This window comes from Cryptomeria japonica, chromosome 11 (assembly GCF_030272615.1).
Source record: "Cryptomeria japonica chromosome 11, Sugi_1.0, whole genome shotgun sequence".
In the NCBI taxonomy this organism is placed as follows: domain Eukaryota; kingdom Viridiplantae; phylum Streptophyta; class Pinopsida; order Cupressales; family Cupressaceae; genus Cryptomeria; species Cryptomeria japonica.
In genome coordinates this window covers 10,781,753-10,807,135 of record NC_081415.1, presented here as the reverse complement: position 1 = coordinate 10,807,135, position 25,383 = coordinate 10,781,753, and the positions used below count along the sequence as shown (strand labels likewise).

The 25,383-nt window shown below is 38.3% G+C and overlaps 2 protein-coding genes across 5 annotated transcripts in view; both read left to right on the top strand.

Annotated features, from left to right (window-relative positions):
- Nucleotides 1–8,828, top strand: part of LOC131049460 (pre-mRNA-processing protein 40A) — a 41,636-nt gene extending 32,808 nt beyond the window's left edge. For 2 of the 3 annotated variants that reach the window (XM_059214289.1, XM_057983515.2), the window contains 3 exons: nucleotides 7,826–8,017; nucleotides 8,150–8,528; nucleotides 8,626–8,828. In XM_059214289.1, coding sequence (XP_059070272.1) covers nucleotides 7,826–8,017; nucleotides 8,150–8,528; nucleotides 8,626–8,828 — 774 coding nt within the window. The remainder of the gene's footprint in view (nucleotides 1–7,825; nucleotides 8,018–8,149; nucleotides 8,529–8,625) is intronic. The other variant, XM_057983517.2, reaches the window with a different exon arrangement.
- A 45-nt stretch (nucleotides 8,829–8,873) lies between these two features.
- On the top strand, nucleotides 8,874–10,408 carry LOC131049462 (uncharacterized). Of its 2 annotated transcripts, none has more exons than XM_057983518.2 (7): nucleotides 8,874–8,965; nucleotides 9,049–9,145; nucleotides 9,251–9,382; nucleotides 9,486–9,576; nucleotides 9,688–9,762; nucleotides 9,872–9,946; nucleotides 10,044–10,408. In XM_057983518.2, the coding sequence occupies exons 1-7, from the start codon at nucleotides 8,874–8,876 to the stop codon at nucleotides 10,142–10,144; spliced, it is 663 nt and encodes a 220-aa protein (XP_057839501.2). In that variant the 3' UTR covers nucleotides 10,145–10,408. The 2 variants fall into 2 exon arrangements, with proteins under 2 accessions (XP_057839501.2, XP_057839502.2); XM_057983519.2 differs by having other exon boundaries at nucleotides 9,486–9,558; nucleotides 10,044–10,344.
- The last annotated feature ends 14,975 nt before the right edge of the window (nucleotides 10,409–25,383 follow it).

Sequence of the window (25,383 nt, the reverse complement as noted above, 5' to 3'; positions counted from 1 at the left end):
GGGATTCGTTTCTCCCACTCTTTGAACCATAAGATGCCCAAACATTTTGTGATTTTCCATAAAGCTATAAAAAAGAAGAGCAAAATTTATATTCCATCTAGGTACAGTGAGTACATCAACTTCTTGTAAAAGCTGTTTGCCTTTGACTGGAGTCATTGTAGCAATTTCACTGTCAGCAGTCACATTACCAGCCTGTTGCCTAATTAATTTTCCTCAATATTTGTTACAAGAAAGCTTCAAACTAACGTGAATGGATAAACTCATCATCAGAGACGAACCTCTCACTCGCAAGTGACCATGTGTCCTTATCATCAGGTTGAGCTTCCTTTCTTCTTAACTCTTGTTGCAAGTCATATTCTTGGTCATCTTCTGTATCATTAAGTATCACAGGGGCAGGTTGAGGGGACAACTGAGCAAGAGGTGTCATAATTTGTATGCCTCTTCCTATAGGCCTTCTTGCTTCCCCGCTTATAATGCTCATTGGGACACCTTCAATTATTTCATTTAGATGAGCAATTTTGATGTTTGCACGAGCAATGGGATCTTGAATTTCTGAATATTTGTCCAACATTGGCAAGTTTCTGCCCCTTTTCCAATCCTCAGCCCTACTAATTTTTTCATAAGCTTCTAGCTTCTCAGTAGCCTGTGCTTCCTCCAGGTTTCAGATCAAATCCTCCTCTTCTAGTGGCGCATGTTTGTATGGGCCTAGCTTTTGTGACTGTTTTGCAGAATTAATAAAACCTTTAGGATCATAATTGACCTTTGGTACATCATGGCTTAGGCCATAATAGGCCAGTTTATCTTTAATACATTCGTATCCTTTTATAGAAAAAATAGTAAAACTCTCAAAACACAAATAGCCAGCTAATTTGGACTGCTTCCCATGTCTCTCCAAATGTAAGTTATTTGCTTCCGGTAACTGCATCATGATTTCTAAATATGCAACCCTATTTGGTATTGTTTTTGAAAGTAGCAAGGGACCACCCTCAAACCCATATATTCTGATCTTGGTGTAGCTCTTCAAAGCAACAAGTCCCCCCAATTATGATTCACTAACTATCGATCATCATTATCTTTTGGTTCGAGGAACTTTTGTATCGCTAGAGTTAAAGTGTAATTGCAGGGGTAGCCAAGGAGTTGACACATAGGCTTAACGAAATCTTCTTCAAAGCATAAATATTGGGGCCGCTGGCTCCTCTGATCCCATATTATTGTCCACATTTGTGCTGGTTTCCTGATACCCTCCCTATCATATTTGTTCACTCTCATACTGTCACTCCACATATCTGTTTGACCAACATACAACGAGATATGCTTTAGCACAAAATAATGTTTAAAATGGATATCACTGGAATCATTTTTTATCCTCTCCAAGCCATGGTTGATTTGATCCACCATTAAGGTTACATAATCGAATGGTTAAGCATCATGTGTCTATGCATAAACAGTTAATACCATAGGTGCCACCTCCATCAATACACCCACCTCAATTCCCATGATCTGGCATATTGAATAATAGGTGAATTTGAAATTCTGATGAAACAAATCGACATCATGTGGAGGTTCCTCATCTTCTCTGAACACTCTGAGACTGCTTCCATCCATTCGCTTGTGTATTCGCAACATCCATCGTTTGTATATCTCCTTAAGTCTTACATATTCATTGGCCAAGAGGGTGGGGTCGATATGCTCATTAAGGGTTATATCTAGGTCAAACACTCTCGACATGAAATCCCTGGTTATCGGCAACAATGGCTGTCCGGTAGCATCATAAATTGTTTTGTCTTCAGGCCTATAATTCTTGGCCAATGATATCATCAAATCAACATTCACAAAGACATTCGATACGACCAATTTCCCTATGTTGAATTCACACGGGTTGCATAGTGGCTCTGGCCTATTATGTTTATCTCCTAGCAATTTGAATTGGGAGGACATTTTGTATTTTTGACCAAAATCAGGAAATTGTTCGATCAGGTCTCCGTTCAAATGTTGTCCCTGCTTCCTCTGTTTTTTAGGTTTAGGTTCAGGAGGATTACGTGGCTCTATGAACTTTTCCATTTGTTTCTTAGCCCTAGGTTTCTTAGATGTGCCTTCCATTCTAATTAGTACCAACTAATTGAAACTGAAAGAATTCTTAGGAGATTAGGCACTCACTTGTTATGAAATCTCTGTAGCTAATCTCTCTTAGTTCCTCGTTCTTCGATCGTGTTAGCTTCTGCTACTTGAATTCCTCCACAATGATGTGATGAGTGCAAAGTATATGCTTTAACTCTACGAATCGTTGCCTTAAAATGTAGTTGTAGAACGATCCTTTATCGCCCTAAATTCGAATTCGTGTGACAAGCTATCAACTTGACGTTTATTAATGTCGGAAAATAATGGGCTTCGTTATTCAGTCACTTAGGTTTTTTAGTGTATGTGTTCCTATCGCCAAAGCCCTACTTTCCTTCTTTGTCATCTTTACCTTTCTTGAATTACACAATGTTTCGGTGTAGCATCCTTCCATTTCTCGGACATTTCGACGTAGATATAACCTTCGATCTAGTACTCATGCTCCTTTACCGATAGGTTTAGCTATTCCGGAAACAAGTTTTTCGGTAAGACCTTTGTAGTTAAGGCATAACGTCCGACTTCATAACGTTGTAAATCTGAATCACTATACCAAAACTTGAACACTTCGGCAAAATGTCTATATGGTTCCCTCGATAGTCTCGTTTTGTCAAAGGATGCATCTTCGGTATATTGCTTTCACCTTTCATCGAATGATATGGTTACATTGAAAACAAGTTTTTGGTGAGACCACATTCATGCTTGCCGATACCTCGTTTTCCCCTTTTCGGTATAACATACCGCTTCAGTAAAGCAACCTCGGGTTTAAGAGACTTGAAATACTTTGTCGAGAAACATTTGGTGGGAAGAAAAAACACCTTATATCGTTGGTATAACCTGCATGACTTACCCCGATATATCTTCTCTTTGTTGTAGGATGTGCTTTCGACAAAGTACTTTTATATTTGGTAGAATAAATACAATACACTAAAATTTGTATTTTCAGCATATTGAATGTGATAATATGCCGATATGAAATTCCTTTTCTGTACAAGTATCCCTTTCGAAATAAGGTCATACTTACTATGGCGTTGTTACTAGCTATTCCAAAAGATTCTTTTTCGTTGTAGCATTTCATGAGTCTTGTCGATACTGAGTATTTCATATAACGAGGAGTATAATGTATTTTTTTCCTTGACTTTCTGAAATGAATTGATAGATTTCGTTTCCTTTTGTTACTCCATGCTGGGCTCGACCCTCATGGGAGCCACATTTTTCGCTACATTTAGCACTCATGTTCATGTATTAAGCAAACTCAGTAGTTGATGCATATTTAATTGTTTTATCATTCACGTCTTTCATTAATGAACTTCAACAACAGTGATCAAATAAACCATTCTTCTCAATCCAATGTTTGTAGACAACTTAGAAAATACTGAGAAGAGCCTTAGAGAAGAATTTCTTTTTCTAGTTGAATACAAAAGCTTGGTGATGACATAACAAGGGGAGTTAACTTATTATTTGAGAAAGACTAAACTTTGTCAAAAAAATAGGAACACCTAAACCACAATGTTTGTCAGTCTAATGCTAAAACCAAGTCAAATTAACCCCTAACACCTATTGGAAAAGTCAAAACATGGCTTTCTTACAAATTCACAAGAACGTATAAACCTCTTTGAAACCACACATGCATGTTATGAAAGTATATGGTAATCCTACTTATAGCGGAAGTTCACATGATAAGCTAACCAATGGCACTATATTGGCCGATAAACCCTCCTATGGAATTAGTTTAAGAGGTAAGGGATGCCTCTTAGTGGAATTTTGAGTCTTGGATTAATCCATAGTGCTAAAATTAGTTCTAGTGTTCTTCCCTTGGTGTTATATCTATATCTATGATTTCCCATACTTAACCATTTCATCATCCCTTTTCCCAAGCTATTTGTATCATAATGTAGTAGGTCTAAACGAGGGAGATGATATTGAGACATGTAGTAGGTCTAAAAGAGGGAGATCAACTAGATATCGGTGACATCGGTGTGGATGATGACATTATCGAAACTGATATCAATGACGACGATGATGATATGACCAATCCTTACAATGTCGAATCTGGATTGGATGATAGAGACAGAGTTGGATGAAGAAGAAGATCAATGACATTGAAATGTATGAGTTATGCGATTATATTATCTATTTGATATTGATTTCTTGATAGAATTATATTATCTATATGAGTTATGCGAGAACCATTTGGCTGGAGGAAAGCGAAAGCAAGAGGCGAGGGCACTCAGGAAGGGAAAATCAACCAAGGGACCATGACTAAGTGATTTTTTCCCCACATTTAGAAATTACATTCAAAACATTCCACAAATGAGTCCTTAAAACTAAGTGCTAAACCTCCCAAAGCCTAACCATAATTTATCGACTACACCTAGGGCTTTAGTCATAATAACTGAGCTACAAACATCATCCAAAAAGTTTAAGCTGCATCAAAAAGACCTCTACTGCTTTGCTCGATCTTGAAGCACACACAATAACATTACATCTTCAAAAAAAGAAGATATCCCGTCCTTCTGCCTTTTCATTACATGAGGTCATGAGAAGATATCCCTTCCTTCTGTCTTTTCAGCAAACTTGCCATCTTGAAAAAGTCTTAAATCTTTGAGCTCATATTTGTTACAATATTGTTATTAATTAGTTTTTTATTGTAGGAGAAGTAATTTTTCTGGTATAACATATGCTTTTTTTTGGATCGATAATTGGTATTTATATTATTTAATAAGAAAACCAGTACATTTGAACCAGAGAAAAGTGGTCTCATAAAACCACTAGTTAGCCCTACCGCCCAAAAAACACTTCTATAAAACCGCCTATTCAGACTAGATGCAGAAACCCCCATGTCATACAAAAAAAACCCCATATCCACACACCCGACAATACAAAATTTGTGTCCATGACACCTGCTCGAATTCACAGAGTTGGAGACTAAGTCCTAGACACCAAAGACATGAAACAACATTTTATTAAAGTAGGAGCTAGACCAAGAAAACTAGAATCCAAACCAGGCACAACAATTATCCCATAAGTGGCTTTTACGCTGGATCATTGTTGAAGTCGGAGAGGGACTTCATTGCTTGTGCCGTCCTCGGCCTTGGTCGTAGTTCTCGACCCACCTCCGCTCTCGCCACCTTGTGCAAAGCTAGCAGAATCTCCTCTGACCTCATCAACTTAGCAAAGGTTTTGAATGCTTCCCACCCATGACGAGCTAGGTCCCTGCAACGAGCCTTCAAGCCATCCTCTTGCCATCAGATAAAAAGGTAATGGCGCACCCAGTACATCCTCGCCTGCAGAGGTCCTAATGCCCACACCCAGAATTGCTTTTTCACATATATCATCCAAATTCAACAGGTAGTTTGAATCAATCAAAGTTCTCAGAGCCCTCCTCAACTTCTCCACCCCTTCCTCAAATTGCAACCCCCAAGCAACAATCAAAGAGTACACTTCCATGTTAGTCTGATATCGGTGACTCACATGGACAAAATCTTCCCCAAGCAACATTTTAACTGCTTCATACAAACACTGGTCTTTGTAAAGGAAAAGACCTTTCATTCTCCTATCTGTTATCTTGCCTGAAAATGACAACGATTTCTTGTCAATCAAGAATGTGAAATTCGCTTCCATTATGCACTAACCAAAACCACCTGATATTTGTAGCTTTGAGCAAGAAAACAAAAGTGACGACTGCAAACAAGCCCAAGGCTTTAAATGCATTAACATCGGTCGTTGGAATTAAAGGCTTTAAATGCATTAACACAGGAAACATCCGCAATCCATCTCAACATCGACCGTCGGAATTTAAGGCTATCAGAGTCAACATTCCTCACATGTCCCATACTATGTGCACTATCCTTTCGCAGGGGCTAGTATTGAATACACATTCGTATATTATAAATAATAGTAATTGTATATTAGAAATAATAATAGTATACTAGAAATAATAATAGTATATTAGAAATAATGGATTAAGATTTTGTGGAGCCATTTTTTGGAGTTTGGGTGTGTTGTAATATGCTTCCAATGATGGTTCAAGACACATCAGACTCCAAAACAAACCAAAGTCAATTGTACATATGACGGCTACACAATGGATTAGACAGAGCAGTAGTTTGGGGCAACAATTAGCGACAAACCAACTTACACCTTCGTTCCAAAGCAGATTTATATAGTCATTATAGACCCTCACCAACTATTTTAACTAACTTTCTAATTAGTTGGTCATTTGGGAAATAAAATTCTAGTTTCTGCACCAAAATCGCAAAGTTGCTCATTTTTAAGTTTTGAGCAATTTTGACAACTTTTGCAATTTTCAACTAAATGATCTCCTATCAACCTAGGACTCCTCAAACATGCTAAATATGACATAAAACCATGAATTACATCAATTTCATCAGTTTTGGCCACCTCTGGAGGCGTTGACCAATGTTGACCTATTCAGGATCTAGTTGACCTAGAGATGACAAAAAATGGCACGATGGCCTTACAACTTTGATCCAATACATGGAATGACCTTATTTATTCAGGGAATGGCCTCAAAGAGCTCTTGGTACTCCTACACCATACATCGCCCTAAGAAGATTCTCTTGTCACAAGAGAAAGTGCTGAGTATTTGTTTGCCTTATCTCATTCGATGGAGTGCTTGTACCAGCAAATAGTTATTTTTTAGATCCGTCTTTCTTGAGCGAGGGAAATTCAAGAAGAGAAGAGGAAAGCGAGACATGTAGTAGATCTAAAAGAGAGAGATCAACTAGAGGTCAAAAGATTAGAAGAAAATTTCGTAAACACATGAAATTTTTTCTTGCTGAAAGGGGGGTCATGTTCTTATGATGATGAGAGCATAGGCGACATTGAGGTACCCTTGAGGTACAAACATCTACAAAAACAATGGGTATGCAAGGAACTTGCTCCAATAAAGATTGATTTTTGTGTCAACAAGACGATATATCACATAACACCATCGCCATTACATGGTTTGGGCCTATTTTGCATGGACAACATAAAGGTTTGTTATGACAAAGTTACTGAATTGATGGAGTATGTCGGACCCTGTTATAGTTACAAAGATTGGATGTAGTTGGTTCGATATACATGAAGTGTGCATAGGTATGCACTATCAACAAATTATATAGAGTTAAAAGACAAGGATCAAAATAAAGGAGTGGCTATGTACATTGACGGAAGGCCAAAAGCATCAGGGAATATTTCAGGGTTTATAAACAGTATAGGACCTGTGTCAACAAATAAGCAACCCAATTGCATATTTGAGGTGCGCGAGGGAAACCGTGTATTCGTATGTGCGATAAAATCAATTATTGCAGTGGAATTGTTGCTAATCGATTACAATTTGAATCGCATAGATACAAACACAGTTACTGTGGGGTTGGTACATACTATATACCATTTTACCTAACCTCCAATTAATGAGTCCAATATGCCATTTTATTATTATTATTATGATATTTGTCGTAAGTCTATTGGTTTCAATTTGGTAATGTTTTTTATTTTTAATTTTTGTCACAACGGGACATTGACTGTAAAGGGAAGACTTCGGCCCATAGCACATATAGTGATGCATCTTCAATCGCTTCTACCCGACAGGTTTACCTCATTGTAATTGTACAAATTAGATACAAGCACAATGTTTTATTATTATGTTTTTGTTTGTAAGTTTATTGGGTTAATTTCGATAATGTTTTTAATATTCTTGTCGCAGTCGGATGATCGGGGAAAGACACCATCATTAGAGGGGAGCATCCATAGGGAGGTGCAGCCACTATTATGCGATAATGACATCGCATATTCCGCAAACCTTCTGGAAATGATAAGGAAGACCCAAAAAAAATGCAATGAAGAAATCCTTCAATTGTTATTTATAGTGCCTCAAACAGATGAGATAAGAGAAAAGGTTAAAATATTGATTGAGAGAGCATGAAACATGCAAGTTTTCATAAGATCTTTAATTATAACACAAGTTCATTCATGGTTTTATATTTTGTACTCCTTTATGTCATGAACTAAAAAAGTGTTGTTTTTACAGGATTTTTTGCGTCCTCATGATGCTGCTGGCCATGATCAGGGTACTGGAGGTGCTACTCGGAGAGTAGGGTTTGGTACAAGTGTCGATCCTAATGTTCTTGCGCGTACATCACATCATCCGACACCATCATTTGTGCCTATATTGTCGACATTTCTGTCGACAACACTTAGCATGCAGGCATTGCATAGTGCACCCTCTGGCAGTGAACATATACCAGAACATGCGTCAAGCCATGTACCTGGGGATGCAAAGGCCACTATTAGTGGTGATATTATAGTAGCATTTCCTGGATCTTCCCGTATTACTAGTACAGGAACATTGCCGGTCACATTTGTGGTGACCGAGGATTTTGTTCCCATAAAGAACGAGAAGGTCCTAGGTACTTTAAAATGTTTTAATTATTATTATATATAATCCAATTGAAATTTAGTTATTGATCACTCTTTTTAGACTAATGATCCATGATCTTTTTGCAGGAAATGACATTTTCTATAAACATCTAAATGATATTACATTGGAGATCTTCGGGCCCACCATACGTACAGGGTGGAATGCCCAAAATCAAGATTTAAAAGATGAGCTCATTAACCGTTTAGTTTTGTTGTTTGGTAATAACACATTCAACCGAACCAAGGTCCTTAAGAATGCCTGTAGCTATCTGAAGGATGCGAGGCACTGATATAGGAGACATTTGGAGAAGAACACAAAGTACAAGCGCCCCCCCATGATTCCAGAGAGGGAGTGGAAGGACCTGGTGTTGGATGGAAAGGATAAGACTGCAAAGAAAAAAGGAGAGACACCATCGGGCCAAGGAAGGTATGTGATACTATCAACAATGTAATTATATAATGATTACTCTTTCTTTTTACATAATCTAACGTATTTCAAACTTTTCATAGGATGCTCGACACATCGAAGGCAACAAAGGCAAGACTAGAAAAATGCGAGCACCACAAACTTGGGTTTGGTGGTTATATGAATTTAGTCGCACGAATTGTAAGTATCAATAAATGAAATATTGCTTCTAAATAATAAATTGCAAACACTTTTGGTTTTATCACACCATAGATGCAAAATTCATGATCTTATGCAAAAATGCAGGGCTCTGAATTCAATAGAGTGCCCACAGAAGAGGACCTAAGGATGGCCTTTCAACAAGGCTATGGAGTCGTGGCTGAACGCTTAAGACTCTTATCTGGGCAAGCAAAAGCTTTCACTGCATCTGACACGCAGGTAAATCAACTCAATGAAGTTTATTTAATATTGAATACTTTTGCAATCTATTTTATATTAATTTCCACCATAAAGTAATTATGTGCCTATTTGTTTTAAACAGGCAAGCAATGATAATATTGCACATGATATTGGAATGCAGCGTGTTGAGGGTGGAACACAACCTGGAAATGAAGGTCATGATGTGCATCCCGGTACTAGATGTATTCATGTCTCTACAAAATGCAATATGGATTAATACAATTAAACATCTTTAATTGCAATTGGTGTATTAATTAATGTAACCTTTCGTTTTTTGACTTTAGAGCATGTAGAGCGTGATCAACATGTTGAGCATGATCAGGCTAGACAAGATCAAGAACATGATGTGGCCCTATCAGGTAAAGAGGACCACTCTAATGTTCTTTTAAGCATATATATTTACTTGCAATTGATGTATTAATGTTCTACCCTCTGCAATTAATGTAACCTTTCATGTTTCAACTGTAGAGGATGTAGAGCGTGATCAACATGTTGAGCATGATCAAGCTATACACGATCAAGAACATGATGTGGCACCATCAGGTAAAGAGGACCACTCTAATGTTGTTTTAATTAATGAGATACTTGCAACAATAATAATAAAATGTATCAATTTAACATTTCTTTGCTATTGCAACAGAACCCCCCTTGCAGCGGCCTCCACGTCGTGAGTACATGACTAGGCATAGATTAAGATTATGTGCAGAGGGTAGAACAACTGAAGGGGGACAAATGATATAGAAAATGATACTCCACTTCTTTATTTAGTTGCAAAAAAGAAAAGAAAAAAAGTGATTGTAATCATATTTTTGACAACCATATTTTTGATGATATGTAAAAATAGAATGAATGAATGTTATATGTTAATGATTGAATGTGAATATGTTAATGAATGAATGAATGTTATATGTTATTAATGGATGGATGAATGAATGCTATATGTTATTAATGGATGAATGAATGATTAATGTTATATGATCGGGTATGGGGAATTGAGAGTGATGTGAAGTCTATGAAGGTTTATTTAACATGATTCCATCGAGAGATGGCAGGTGTCGAGGTTTGTAAGGAGATTTGATAATGAATACTATGAAAATTTGTCATTTTCTTTCATGTTTCAGATCTTTGTGACCGTAGTACATGAAGGATATAATGTTCTTTGGTTTCAAATAGTCTTATATAACATGGCATGCTGATAAATGTCTTTCCTTTCATTAGAGTCCAATTTCAAGAGAAAGTATAAAGAAATTAAATTTCGATAACATGATGACCACTTGTCATATAGTTTTGCAACTCTATGAGTATTACAGTGAAAGAGGTGGTCAAATATGAAGTAATTTTCACATTGTTTTTTGCAAGTTATGTTAGTTTTTCGGGTAACCAACAAGCAAATTATTTGTAACTCCTAATATAGCCAGTGGCAAAATCTAGTTTTTGGTGATATGTAGGGTTTATATATATACTGCAAGATTTCAAAGTGGCAGGCTAATTCGTAGAGGTTTGGGAGGGTTTTAATGACGCCCTAGTACTGCGAAAACTATGGTTGTGATCAGTGATAACAATGATAGTGGATTGTTAAAGTATTTGGGCATGATGTATATGGGTTTAGGTGGTGGTAGATTGTGGAGATGTTTCCAATGTTGCATGGACTTTCTCCAATAAGATGTCAAGAGGTAAATGTTTCCTTAGTTGCTTATTTCTCATAGTGTTATTGCCTGCCATGTCAATTCTACAGCAGTCACAATCCAGGATTGAACTTTGCATCTTGAAAGTTGTTTTTAGTTAAGAGTTGAACCTACGTGGATACTGTGATGCTAAAAATGTGGCAAATAGAAACAAGCATATACATATAATGAGACAATAAAATATAATGGAAAGCTTAATTGAAAACTAAATTAAAGATGCAAACCATAAGCCTTCTTTGGAATGTCCGATTTTCTTCTATTTTTGAGGACCTTGAAGCTGTTGGATTGATTGACTCTCAGCGGATCAATGACCTCCAAAGTGGCAACTCAAGAGTTGAGTAGCTACTTGATCATGATTGATTATGCAAACGATATGAAATGCATGATTTAAGAAACTAGATTAATATGCTATGATTAATTCAAAATGCTAATTACTAGACGAGTGAAATGAAAATGCCTATAGTAATGATGCTAAAGCTATGAGTGCAAGGGATCCTTATTGCTCCAAAATGAGGGGTATTTAGAGGAATTCCAAGGCCAAAGCTAAGGTGGTAGGAATCGACTGTCTAGATTTGATCTGAAGATATCAAGGGCCAAGATTGAAGAAGTTGGAGAAGAGGTTGGAGGAAGGGACACTTGTCATCTCTGTGGTGATAAGTGTCAAGGAGCCTTTCTCATGAGAGGGCAAGTGTCTAAGGGAGGAGACATGTGGCAAATGTGCCATGCGTCTCAAGGGGAGAACATCCACACCATAGGAGGTTAGGATGTGCAAGATAGGATAGGGTTAGTTAAACCCAGGGTTAGGTGGAGTGGGTTAGGTTAGAGGGCGGTTAGGTTAGGTGGTTAAAAGTTAGGAGTCGTGCTCATTTGAATTTAAAAATTAAAATAATTGGAAAATGGTAATTAATCTCAACAAACTTGAGTTTGTTAATCTTAATTAGGAATTAGAAGAATTGACAAAAATGAGGGGAATTAATTAATTTAGAATTAATTAATCAAAGGGGGATATGAAATGAACTATATAAATAAATCATGTAGATTTATTTTTTAGTAGATGAATATAGAAATTAATCAAATTGCTTGTGAATTCAATTAATTGGGAAGGGGGATTAATCAAATAACAGCGTATTTAATTAACTATCTTCAAACGATTTTTAGGTGTATACAGATACAAGTTGGAATGTTGTAAAATCTTGTTTGTCATCTGAGTCAAGGGAGAGTTTCTCTATGGTTGGGGAAATTTGTGATCAATCAAGTTGTTAATGAGGGCTATTAATCACCTATGCTTGATTTTGCTTAAGATATGATAGTGAGAGTTTTATGATTTTTGGGGATGTTTTGAACACAAATATGTCATGTGGATTTCTGATGCTACATCTTCCTTTAGTTATCACAATAGTTAGAGGTACATTTTATTATTTGGAGATACCATTCTTGTACTTACAATATGTATTTCAACATTGTTTGAAAACATTTATTGCCTCATGAACAACCAATGAATGCAGGCCTGTATCATCTTTGTTAATGTATCAACATCCTTAAGAGGTGCCTGTTGTATGTTTTCTGTTGATGTATTAGTGATCAATGTTCATTATTCATGTTGTCTTGATGTGCGTATATTTGCTTTAATACTTTTGACTCTTTACTTTTGATTCTTAATTGCTGAGCACTAAGTTATTGTTGCTTTCATTACATTGTCCTATTACTGCAAATTAATGATGTTGCGTGTAGCTTCATCATGTGGCAATGTACTATTACACTATTGGCATAACAAAAACTTGCTAAAATGACAGTATAAGTCATTCGGATGACATATTGTGAATCCTCCTGTATTTGCATTGGTATCTCAAAACACAATCCCATCGGAATGTCCAACAGTACTGGAATTGCACAAAAAAGATAAACCGACAGTATAGACTTATTCCAAAAATGCACCTTGGAACACTATCTGTATAGCTATATCGATCAAGAGTCATTAGCCAGATTTATAGTATCATAATAGCACGAAAACTTTAAATCGACAGTAGAAACTATTTTGATCAGCTGGCCATTGGCTAAGCTATCCCAATAACTATTGTCAAGGCGAAAACTAACCATCAGTAAATTATCTCGATATGCTTCCACTAAGTCCAAAACAATTTTTGAACAAATTATTAAAAAAAAAAAGAAAACTGAAAAGTTTCGTCGAAATTTCGACAAACATAGAAATTGGTATATGTTATACCGATAAACAAACATCCTCGGAGATGACCTTTTTGGCATAGCTATATCGGTCACCAAAATGATAGTTTTATCAGAATATGTATCCCGACAACACAGGTCATTCTGAAAACACTACATTAGAATAGCTATCTCGAACAATAACTCGTCCGCCAAGCTAACACTGTCGGGATAACTTGAAAGGGGTACACCGATTCTAAAAGTTATTTCGATCAATTATTGTTTTTAAACTTGCGACGTACAAAGCCCCACGAAGCACAAACATTGGTGACAAGGTTGTTGTACACGAGACATTGATTTCATTGTAATGAGAACCATATTTTGCTCCACTTCGTCAAAAAATGGACGACGGTGCAGTGTTTTTTCGACGATTTCAAATGAATGTTTTGCAATGTTTTGTGGTCTTTTTCATCGATAGATGGACGAATATTTGTGACGACAATCGCAAACATTTTCTTTGCTGTTGACCGATGAATATGGGTCGTGGTTTCAGCGTATAATAATTGGTCGTTATAATGAAGAAATTCTAGTGGCAAAATTTAAGCCAGTGTTTTGTCGGTAAATCGACAATATTTTGTCGATATGTCACCAAACTTTCGCCATAATTAGGAGTCAAATACAGTAGTGCCTGGCTACTCTGTAATCCTCATCTGATATGATATTTTTCAAACAGACTTTCAAGGATGGCAATTCTACCTCAATAGGCAAAATTGCTTCTGATCTGTAGACCAAAGAGTAGGGAGTAGCTCCTGTAGCTGCGTGGACACTTGTTCTATAAGCCTTAAGTGTAGGATTCAATTGGAGGTGCCAATCTCGTCCAACTTCGTTAACAACTTTCTTGAGAATTTTGAGAATGGTCTTATTTGTTGCCTCTTCTTGCCCATTGCTTTGAGGATAGTATGAGGTTGTGAAGTGGTGTTGAATATGGAATTGATCGCACAATTCGTGCACTTCTTCGTTCTCGAAAAGGAGTCCATTGTCTATCACTATACACATTCAGATTGTATACCGACAGATAATGTAGTTGAGTATAAACTTTGCCATTTGTTTGCTATCAAAATGAACTTGTGCCCATTGGAAGAAGGGTTGATTTTTCCTACTAGGTCAAGGCCCCATTGTGAAGATGCCTATGGTGATGTGATAGGTTGAATATCTTGGGCCAGTGCATGAATTAGATCTCCATGTATTTGGAATTGTTTGCATTTTTGCACATATTTATATGCATCTTTCTCCATGGTTGGCTAATAGTAACTTGTGTCCAAGAGTTTCTTTGCCGAAGCGGGGGCCACTAGAATGGGCGCCAAAAATTCCATTCACTTCTTTTAAGGGCAATTGTGCTTCTTCAGAATCCAAACATCAAAGAAGTGTGCCATCTAAACTCTTTATATATAAAGTATCTACTAGGAGGATATGTCTAGATGCTTGACGCATAAGAGTTTTGCGTTGATTGCGCGATAGATCAGGAGACATGTATTACTCATGAAGATATGCATATATGTCATTATACCATGGTGACTTAGGACCAATCATAATGCATACATATTCCGAAGGGGGGATCTCATATGCTGGTACTATCAATTGCTCAACCATGAACTTCAACTGTGTTACATTGCTCGACATGTAAAGGAGATATCTTACAATTGGCATTGCATCTGCTGCTCCGTTTTGTAGTCCAAGGATTTGCTCAAAGATAATATGACTAAAATGTTGCTTGAAGTCATCCACCATCCTTTTACAAGGCATTAACTTGTCATCTTTGGTGGTATAGTCATCATTAACTTGATTGACTATGAGCTATGGATCTCCGTAGATGTTTATTGGCATTGTGTTGTCATTGATGTTGTAGCGTCATAAATTGTATGCACTCGCTAGGGTGATACAATTTCACACCTAGTTTAGCACCCGCCTTAGTGCATTTTACATTTTGCATTGCATTGCTCCTTTAGCACTTAATTAATCAAATTAATTAGGTCTAAGGTCCTATTTCATCATTCTCTACATCATAAAGTTGGGCCCTTTCGCTAAAGCGTGCCCTTCGCATTTTATTCCTCCAATACATCACTTAATCAAAAACCCTAATTAAGTCCTATTTCGAACTTGGGGGCTTGGTTTCGGGGTCAAAACATCTCGAAATCACCTGTAACTTCGGGATTCTCTCTAAAATCATCATATCCGGTGGCCCTGAAAATTTGGTGAAAAGTTGTCAGGACCGTGGCGCCCGGAGTGCACATGGTCCCGGACATTTTTCCCGAAAATTTAGGAGCACGATCCAATCATAAAATAAAGCTTAACCCCAAGAAATTGGCGGGATATTCAATCTCTAGGTCGGCCAAAAGACGAATTTACGATCTAGGGTTTCCTACATAAGAGCTCTCTTTCTTCATTTGAAAGGATCCGATTTTTGCTTTCAGGAACTTCATATGCAGCGAAAGAGCAGATCTTTGAAGACTTCAACAACATTCAACATCCTTCTATCAAACATCTATCAAATTCATTCATCCACTTAGGGTTTGGAAGACATTGAAGAACAATAGGAGATTACCGACTGAAGATTGGCTTGTACTCCTCCCTTGAGGGTTGGGTATGATTTCATGTTGTTTTCATGTCTTTACATAAGATTCAATACATCATTTATTCATGCTTTAGATCACGTTGCATCTTGATTTAGAGCATTTACATTATCATTTACAAGCAAATAGGGTTTACTTTCTAGGTTGCTCTAGTTTGTTTTCTTGCATTTTAGGACCTTGCATACACACTAGGTCTGCACGCACAATACATTTTACAAAACAACTTGGCTATTCGTGGAGGTGGAAATCACCGAAGCGGGGGTTTGACTAAGGCAAAACCCTATATAGCCGCCCATACACCCTTTTTCGAATATCATTGTAGGTTTCGGGATTCGGACGACGCCGCGGGATACAGATCCGGAGAGAGAAGGTCGAAAGAGCACTCTGTGTCAAATTGCAGAGCAGAAGACTGGGACAGGGGCGCTGGGCGCCCTGGTCCCTGGGACAGAGGCGCTGGGCGCCCTGGTCCTCTGGACAGACAGCTTTCAGACAGCTTCCCGACAGTGTTTCAGAGTGCGGAACGATAGTTTCTGGTGCAGTTTTCAGGACAGTGGCGCCCGCGCTCCCGTCCCGAACATTTTCAGTCCGATTTTGACTCCGGGTACACATCTGCATTCTTATCTCATCCTTGTATTTACAACTGTTCATTGTTTAATCTCAATTCTGCAATCTTGTTATTAGTTCATACTTGCATTTTGGGATTAGGGTTTGAACTTGCATTACTTGATCTTACAATTTCAACAAGGGAATAGAAATCCTAATAGATATCCCGTGGCTCTCTCTTTCACAAAAAGAAGTAGCCAATTGTGCGATATCTCTAGGCTCTTTCGTATTTCGTAATGTGTGTAAAAAGGTAGGATTAGGGCATGTTAACCTAGTCTCGCTTTTTCCCCTACACAGATGTCAACCGGTATGGGATTACTACCGGTAAGAGAGATGTATGTGCAACACCGTCAAGGAGGAGTACAGGTTGAGATATCTTTGATATCACCTTGTGCTGCAAAACACCGGTAAGGTAAGAAAGATAACCCCGATACACAAGTTGGTGCCTGACTTGTGTGGATAGAATGGTAAGTTGATCGATCCCAGTGCAATGCATCACCGCAAAGGAAAGGATGTTAAATGTGTAGCGTCCTAAAATTGCGACACTTGCAATTTCGACTGCATTTGGGTCTTCACGATGGCGGTGCAACGTTGAACCTGAATGGAGACCCCGAAACCTGTTTACGACACCAAAAACTGTATTTTTCAGCACCCTGGCCTGATCCTCCTTGTACCCTACTGTCCCGGGAGGTGGGACCATGGCGCCCAGCGCCCTGGTCCCTGGCCCTATATTGGGCCCGGTCTCTTTTGGGCATCGGGTCTTTAAGTTTGCAAATTGGAAAATATTGTTTCTAGGTCGGCCTAAGGTCAGAAAAATCAGTCTATCAGCCCTAATTGACAAGTATATAAACTACATTTCCGCTCTCAAAAGAGGAGGAGATATAGGTGAAAAATGCGGGAGCGATATTCAAACATTCAAACATTCAAGCATTCAAGCATTCCTTCAAGCAATTGAGCATTCTAAGTCTCCATTCAAGGCTAATTGTTGCATTCAAGACAAGGATTCAACCATTGAAGAGGAGATCACTTACAACATACAAAATACAGCATTCATTACACCTTCACACGTAAGAATACAAACATTCTTACAACAAGGTATCAGTACTTGTTTACATTACAAACATTTACATTTACAGCATTCTCATTTCTTGGTTAATTCCAAAACCGGGGTTTGACCTAAAGGCAAACCCCTAATCCCTAACCCCCAAAACGTCCTCTCTTTTCTGTGTGTAGGTTGCAGGTACGCGGCTGTAATTAAAGATCTGGAACCCTTGTGCAGAGACGAACAGATCCCCCTTTGTTTCGCGGATTTTTCGGAGGACCGCGTGCACGCTGGGCGCCATCGTCCCGTCAACTTTCGCCCGAATTTGCAGAACAACACCATCTCGACATTTTACTGCTAATTCCAGGTCTGCAGCTTCATCCCGTATCCCTATCTCTGTTTATAAGCGAATCTTTCTTACTTTACATGCATTCCTAGTTCAATCTTTCTATCTACGATCTTTACAAAAGAGGGTATCCTTGATGTCTCAACCCTTGAAACTCATTTAGAATCCAATCCTACATTGTGTGGGATTGGATCTTGTGGGTTTCAACCCCTCTTTTGAATGTAAAGTCCCTCCTAAGTGAAAACCGTCAATCCTAGTGACCCCCTTTCTCCTTGGAGTGGGGGAGAACACCTAGGGTTCGATTTTCCGCTTTACATTTTGGTGAACCCGACGTGAACATCCTAATTCTGATTATTCATGGTTAGATCTGAAAAATTCGCTTCCTTGATTACATTTCCATGTTTGATCTTTTGCAAATTTTAGAGGTTAATTGCACAAAACCCTAAATATTCTTTTTAGTAATTGAGCTTGTGAAATGTTTAATCGTTAATGCTTGTTTCAGATCTACCCTTCTACTGCAAATTGTCAAATCATATCTGTGCTTTATTTTTGAAAATTAAGTGGTTAAGTGTCAAAACCCTAATTTTTAAAACCCTCTTGATTCAGCCTTTGACTGATGATTTCATTGATCAAAACATCTCCAAATAAGCTGTAACTTTGGATTCCGCAACAAAATCATAATATCTCTCATCCCTGAAAATTTGGAAAAAAGTTGCGAGGACCGTGTGCACCCCGAGCACCATTGTCCCCGACATTTTTTTCGAAATTTTGGGAGGTAGATCTTACTGTATTTTTCTGCTAAAATCCAGAATTTTGGCTGATTTCATCAATTCTAACACTTTCAAAATTAAAGTCAAAGTTGGTCTAGTGATTGCTTGGATTGAGGCTTCTAAACATTCAAAAATTGCTGAAATTAAAATTCATGTCAAAATTGTGCTTCTTACTATCCTAAATTTGAAAAGTGTGTTGGCATTCATTCGAAATTTCAGTGCTTTATTCAAATTTTTGCATTTTGTGACTTTTGAAATTTAATGTTTAATTGCAACAACCTTGATTTCCACTTTCAAAATTGAATTTTGCGTGAAATTGAGTCAATTTTTAAATTTCAAAACCTGCATTGCTTTTAGTATTCCCTCTAAAATCATAAAATTCAAAATTACAGTTTCCTTCTCTTTTTCAAAATTCAAATTTTGCATTTTTCAACAATCTTGGTAGGGTTCAATTTTGAGATTGCAACTTTAATTTGGCCTATCTACAAATCTTAAAATCACTCAATTTTTTCAGATTAGCTTTAAAATCATCATAACTTTCATCCTTGAAAATTTTGAAAAAAGTTGCGAGGACCGTGTGCACTCCGTTCGCCATGGTCCCTGACATTTTTTCCGAAATTTCGGGAGATTGTCCTGATTGTATTTAACAACTTAAATCTAGGAGATTGGCTGATTTTACTGAAATTTGCTACCTCTAAAATTCAAAATGTTCTCTCTCCCTAGTGCACGAGTTTTACAACAATAAGCCCTACTTACACTATTTCTGTTAGACGAAGCCTTAGAATTAAGTCTTTCCAAGGTTTAATTACTGAGGAGATGGAAACTAATTTGAATGGCCTTTTTAACGAGGACACGGGTAATTCCTCTAATCCTCCTAATGATGAAGAAGCTCTCCATGAGGTTTCTGAAGAACAACTTTCGAAATTGCTCTACAATGGTATTGCTCGTTGCCTTCCTATTCTATCACTTCTTTCCAACAACTGGCAAATGCTTTTATTCAACAATTTCAAAACAATATAAGTCCTAAAGTTACTTTGATTGATTTAATGCATTGTAAACAAGGTGTTAAAGAAAAAGTGACTGATTTCATTGGTAGATATAAGCATTTGTATGCTCAAATTTCTTTTCCAGTGCTTGACAATGATATTCAAAGAATCTTTATTTCTAATTTACAAAAAGATATTAGAGAAAAACTTTTGTTTTCTGAGTTTACTTCTTTCCAACAGTTGTGTGCAACTCTTCACAATTATCAACTGACTTTGAGTCAAATGGAACAAGCAAATCCTATGGCTCCGAGTGATAAGGGTGATAGTAGTCAACAACCATTTGGGAAGTTTAAACCAAACAAAGAGTCCATTAAATTCAATGAAAACATCATCAACAACAATGTCAATGCAGCATCAGGTGTGCCTCCTATTTCTATGTTTTTCAAGAAAGAAAGAAAGTTTACTCCTTTGAATGAATCATTGCATAGTATTATGAATAAATTATTGGAACAAAATGTGCTTACTCTTCCTCCTATAAGGCAAATAGATCCTGCAAAGATTAATTCACCCTATTTTGATAACAAATCTTTTTGTCAATTTCATCGTCAACCTGGGCATGATACTGAAAAATGTTTTGCTTTAAAGGGTAAAATTCAAGATTTGATTGATAATAATACTATCTCTGTTTCTGGTATGAATGATAAAGGCAACACATCTGTAGCTCCTCCTAACCAAAATCTTCAGATTTTTACTGATCCATTACCTTCTCATACCTCTAATGCGATCGATACTAATGATTCCTCTGTCTCACCTGATGATCTTGTCTCTATGACTCCGAATGTGATTAACTTTGTGGAGCAGCAGAAAATCCCTAAAGAACCTTCCATCACCTTTGATTCCAGTGAAACTATCAGGGCACCTGATGGTCCTTTATATATAGTTGCAAAAGTCAAGAATACACCTTGCCGTGGGGTGCTTATTGATCCTTCTTGCATGGTTAATATTATTACTGAAGAATTTCTTTTACTTTGCAATTGAATCAAGTGATCTATGACGAAACAAATGTGGTTGTGAAATTATTTGATGCATTTTCTTCCCCTGCAATTTGTTCTATTACATTACCTATTGAAGTCCATAACAAATCCCTTGATGTGAGCTTTGCTATTATTCCATCGTCCGAACAATTTCGTGTGAAGCTAGGCTATCCTTGGCTATCTTCCATGAAAGCTATTGCTTCTCCTATTCACAAGTGTTTGAAATTTCCCCATAATGGTGAAGTTGTTACTGTCAATCATAGTCTTTTTAAACCAGTTGAAAGAACTTCTAGCGTTCCTATTGATTATTTCTGGCCTAAACAATTCCAATCTCTTCCACCGCGAAGTGATCATCTTTTCAAATCTTATCAAAAGTGGAAAAAAGATATGATCCTATCTCTAAGTGAACCTAGAACACCCAAACTTGATATTCCTATCATTCTTGAGAAGGAAGTTCTTCCTTCGAAAGATAAAACTAATGTCTTTCCTCAAGAAGATTCTCAACCCATCCCTATGGATGTGACTATGTCTATGCCTAATAAACTTCCTAAAAGTAGACCTATACCTCCTCGTCATGATGGACTTGGTCTCCTTCCTAAACCAAATATTCTTCCTTTATATGGAGCTTTCCCTCCTCCTCCTTTTTATAGAGAGAAGAGACCTTCTTCTTCTCCTATTATCCAACCTAAGAGACCACAACCTAAACACCCAAGTGATAAGGATGAGAACATTCCTCCTCCTCAATCTTCTCAACTTCCTACTAAGACTAGACGAAATCGTTCTGCACGCGAACGTCGACGAAAGCGTCATCTTAGAGCTCAGGCAGCTGCTTCTCAAACTTTGCAATCCCCAAAAACACCTTCAGCTAGTATTATTCCATTTTCTCCTCAGCTGGAAATTGAGCCAAAATCTCCTAAACATAAGATGCATGATGGTCTTGATCCTGTGCGAGTTAAAGATCCTATTTTTATAAATCTTGATGATGATATAGATGAAAATGTTATTCATGATGAAAAAGATACTTATTTTAGTGAATATGAATATGTTGATGTTGATAACTATTTATCTAACAAATTTTCTAAAGCACTTATCCTAGCTCCTAGACAAGAACAACGTGGCTTGGAACATGAACATAGCCCTTGTTTGGATCTTGTGATAGCTCCATCTGCTGTGTTGGATGTTCCTCCTCTAGCGTGTTCCCTGCCTTCCCGAAACATTGATCAGCAAGATCGGGGGGTAGATGACGTGCTAGACTAGTTCATCAGCATAGCAGACTCTTTCCTCCTCTCTTTTGTTACTTCTTCTATGTGTTATTCTCATTCTTCTATTTGTTGTCTTTAGTGTTGTCTACTTGAGGACGATGCAAAGCATTGAGATCTCTTTTGGTCTCTCTCATGTTGATTCAAAAGACACGTGTTCCCTTCTGCTAGGTGACCTTCCTTGATTGGGGAATGAAGAACAATTATGCATACATACATATGATATAGATGAATTATCATACAACATACTGACCGCAAGGAAAGCGAAGTCACCTTGTGCTTTGTGTTTTGTGTCTATTATCCTTGGGCTTATCTCACACTTGGGGGCTAAATCCTTGTGATAAGGTGCTCCTTTCCTTCTCATTTCCTATATGTATCACTACCTTAAAGCAATCACCCCCGATAAGGCGTGTGCGATCGCTTTAACGTAGGGGGGCATACACCCTGTTCATATCTCTTCAAGATACTTGAAAATTTCTTGACAAATTTAGCTTTGCCTTGAAAATTTTTGTTATCTTTCTTGCATGACTCATAGTGAGGGAACCTTACTACTGACAGTCATGGTTCTCCCTCGTGATCTTCCCTTTTATTTTGTCAATCGAAGTCGTAAGATCCTTAGTCCACTTGGGGCTTGGTGTATCTTGCCTTCTTGACGTGGTGAAAGTATTTCAATGTTGTTTCCTTGTACTTTACTGGAAGTATGGGCGTACGCTTATACTCCCGCTAAAGTGGGGGCTAAATGTAGCATCTTAAAATTGCGACACTTGCAATTTTGACTGCATTTGGGTCTTCACGATGGCGGCGCAACGTTGAACCTGAATGGAGACCCCGAAACTTGTTTACGACACCAAAAACTGCATTTTTCAGCACCCTGGCCTGATCCTCGTTGCACCCTGCTGTCCCGGGAGGTGGGAGCACGGCGCCCAGCGCCCTGGTCCTTGGCCCTATTTTGGGCCCGGTCTCTTTTGGGCATCGGGTCTTTAAGTTTGCAAATTGGAAAATATTGTTTCTAGGTCGGCCTAAGGTCGGAAAAATCAGTCTATCAACCCTAATTGACAAGTATATAAACTACATTTCCCCTCTCAAAAGAGGAGGAGATATAGGTGAAAAACGTGGGAGCGATATTCAAACATTCAAACATTCAAGCATTCAAGCATTCCTTCAAGCAATTGAGCATTCTAAGTCTCCATTCAAGGCTAAGTGTTGCATTCAAGACAAGGATTCAACCATTGAAGAGGAGATCACTTACAACATACAAAATACAACATTCATTAAACCTTCGCATGTAAGAATACAAACATTCTTACAACAAGGTATCAGTACTTGTTTACATTACAAACATTTACATTTACAACATTCTCATTTCTTGGTTAATTCCAAAACTGGGGTTTGACCTAAAGGCAAACCCCTAATCCCTAACCCCCCAATCGTCCTCTCTTTTCTGTGTGTAGGTTGTAGGTACGCGACTGTAATTGAAGATCTGGAACCCTTGTGCAGAGACGAACAGATCCTCCTTCATTTCGCGGATTTTTCGGAGGACCGTGTGGACGCCGGGCGCCATCCTCCCGTCAACTTTCGCCCAAATTTGCAGAACAACATCATCTCGACATTTTACTGCTAATTCCAGGTCCGCAGCTTCATCCCGTATCCCTATCTCTGTTTATGAGCGAATCTTTCTTACTTTACATGCATTCCTAGTTCAATCTTTCTATCTACGATCTTTACAAAAGAGGGTATCCTTGATGTCTCAACCTTTGAAACTCATTTAGAATCCATTCCTGCATTGTGTGGGATTGGATCTTGTGGGTTTCAACCCCTCTTTTGAATGTAAAGTCCCTCCTAAGTGAAAACCGTCAATCCTAGTGACCCCCTTTCTCCTTGGAGTGGGGGAGAACACCTAGGGTTCGATTTTCCGTTTTACAAAATGGTAGGTTATGTATTGACATGAAGAAGTCAGATCAACCAAGTGAGTAGTTATTAGCCTGCAAAGGTCATGCCCAGTATACAAGCAGGAGGTCCAAGCTGTTAGAGCTGTTGTTTGTGATGAAGAGGCAGAATGTTACCTGAATCACATCAACACTCGAGGAGAAAGAATGAACAGAGCACATGTATACTGTAAGGTTGCAGGATATCAGGACTCCCACGTGATGAAGATGCAGTCATCATGAAAAACAATGACTAACAATGAATGTGCCCACACGAGATCACATGTGCACATTGTAGGATGTAGAAGATAAGGTGTCACTCCACCGATATGAGGAACTTATCTCCTATTATGCATTGTGTGCATCATAGTTTTGTGAGACAAGGAAGAAGATGTGTGCATCAATTGCTTGAAATCAGGGATATGCACTGAACCAACTAAGAAGGCATGTTGAGATGCCGGTACAGATCTAGAGGGTTTACCGGTATGCAAGTCCACAGGTAATATGAGCAAGATGCAGATGCAGATGTCCTCCCACTTTGTGGGAACGTGCATGCTTGGGATAGACATGTTTGAAGACCAGTTTAGGTGTTCCATCGACAGTTCAACAAGTGGTAGACATCAGGTGTTAACTGGTAGAATGTGGAATACCGCTAGGGTTAGTGAACTAACAAGAAAAAGGAACTGGTAGAGGGTTTGGTCAGTGATCCTTTTTGGACCGACTTGAAGAGCCAATCTGGGAGTTGGTTGACATGGATGCCACATGGAATCAAGGTGGCAGACCTGCATTCGGATGAAGAAGGAATGTACACAGACAGGGTAGTTGAAGAGTTGGTCGAGATTGATGGAAGATCCCATAAATCATGGGACGTGTTGCAGAGTCCTTGCAGAGGTTTGCGGCTCGAGGTCTAGAGGACAACTACGAGCCAGCTAAGAGTAACTGAGGAGATCAAGGCAGATGAAGGAAACAACATGATAGATCTTGGTGTTTGACCAAGAGATCAATCGATAGGGTAAAAGCAGATCACCAAAGATAGAAGGCGTGATCAAGAAGACATGGTAATGGTGGAGATGTACAGTTGGCCATCAGGAAGATCAGATCGAGCAAGATCTGATTGGATTTGTTTTGCCTTGAGGATGATGAGGAAACCATAACCGCCTAGATTTTGAATTGGCTTTTGGCAGGAAAACCTGACTATATATATGCAGGCCAAAGAAATTGTTGCTTCTGCTAGATAGAAGGATATTGTGCTGCTGCAAAGTGTGTGACTTCTTCATGTAAGAGCATATAAGCCGAGTGCTCAACGAATATCTCAGAAGAGAGTGAGAGTGAGTGAGAATCAGGTTGAAGTGTTCAACCGGTAGCAGAGCAGAACCGGTAGTGACCATACCGACAGAGCAGAAGTGAAGGAGGTTGCAGAGAAGGAAGACAGAGAATCGACAAAGTGTTATACTGGTGAAGAGAAAAGAGTAGGGTGGAGACTCAACAAGGAAGAAGAAGAGGAGAGGTGTACCGGTAGAGCTTACCGACAAAGAAGCAG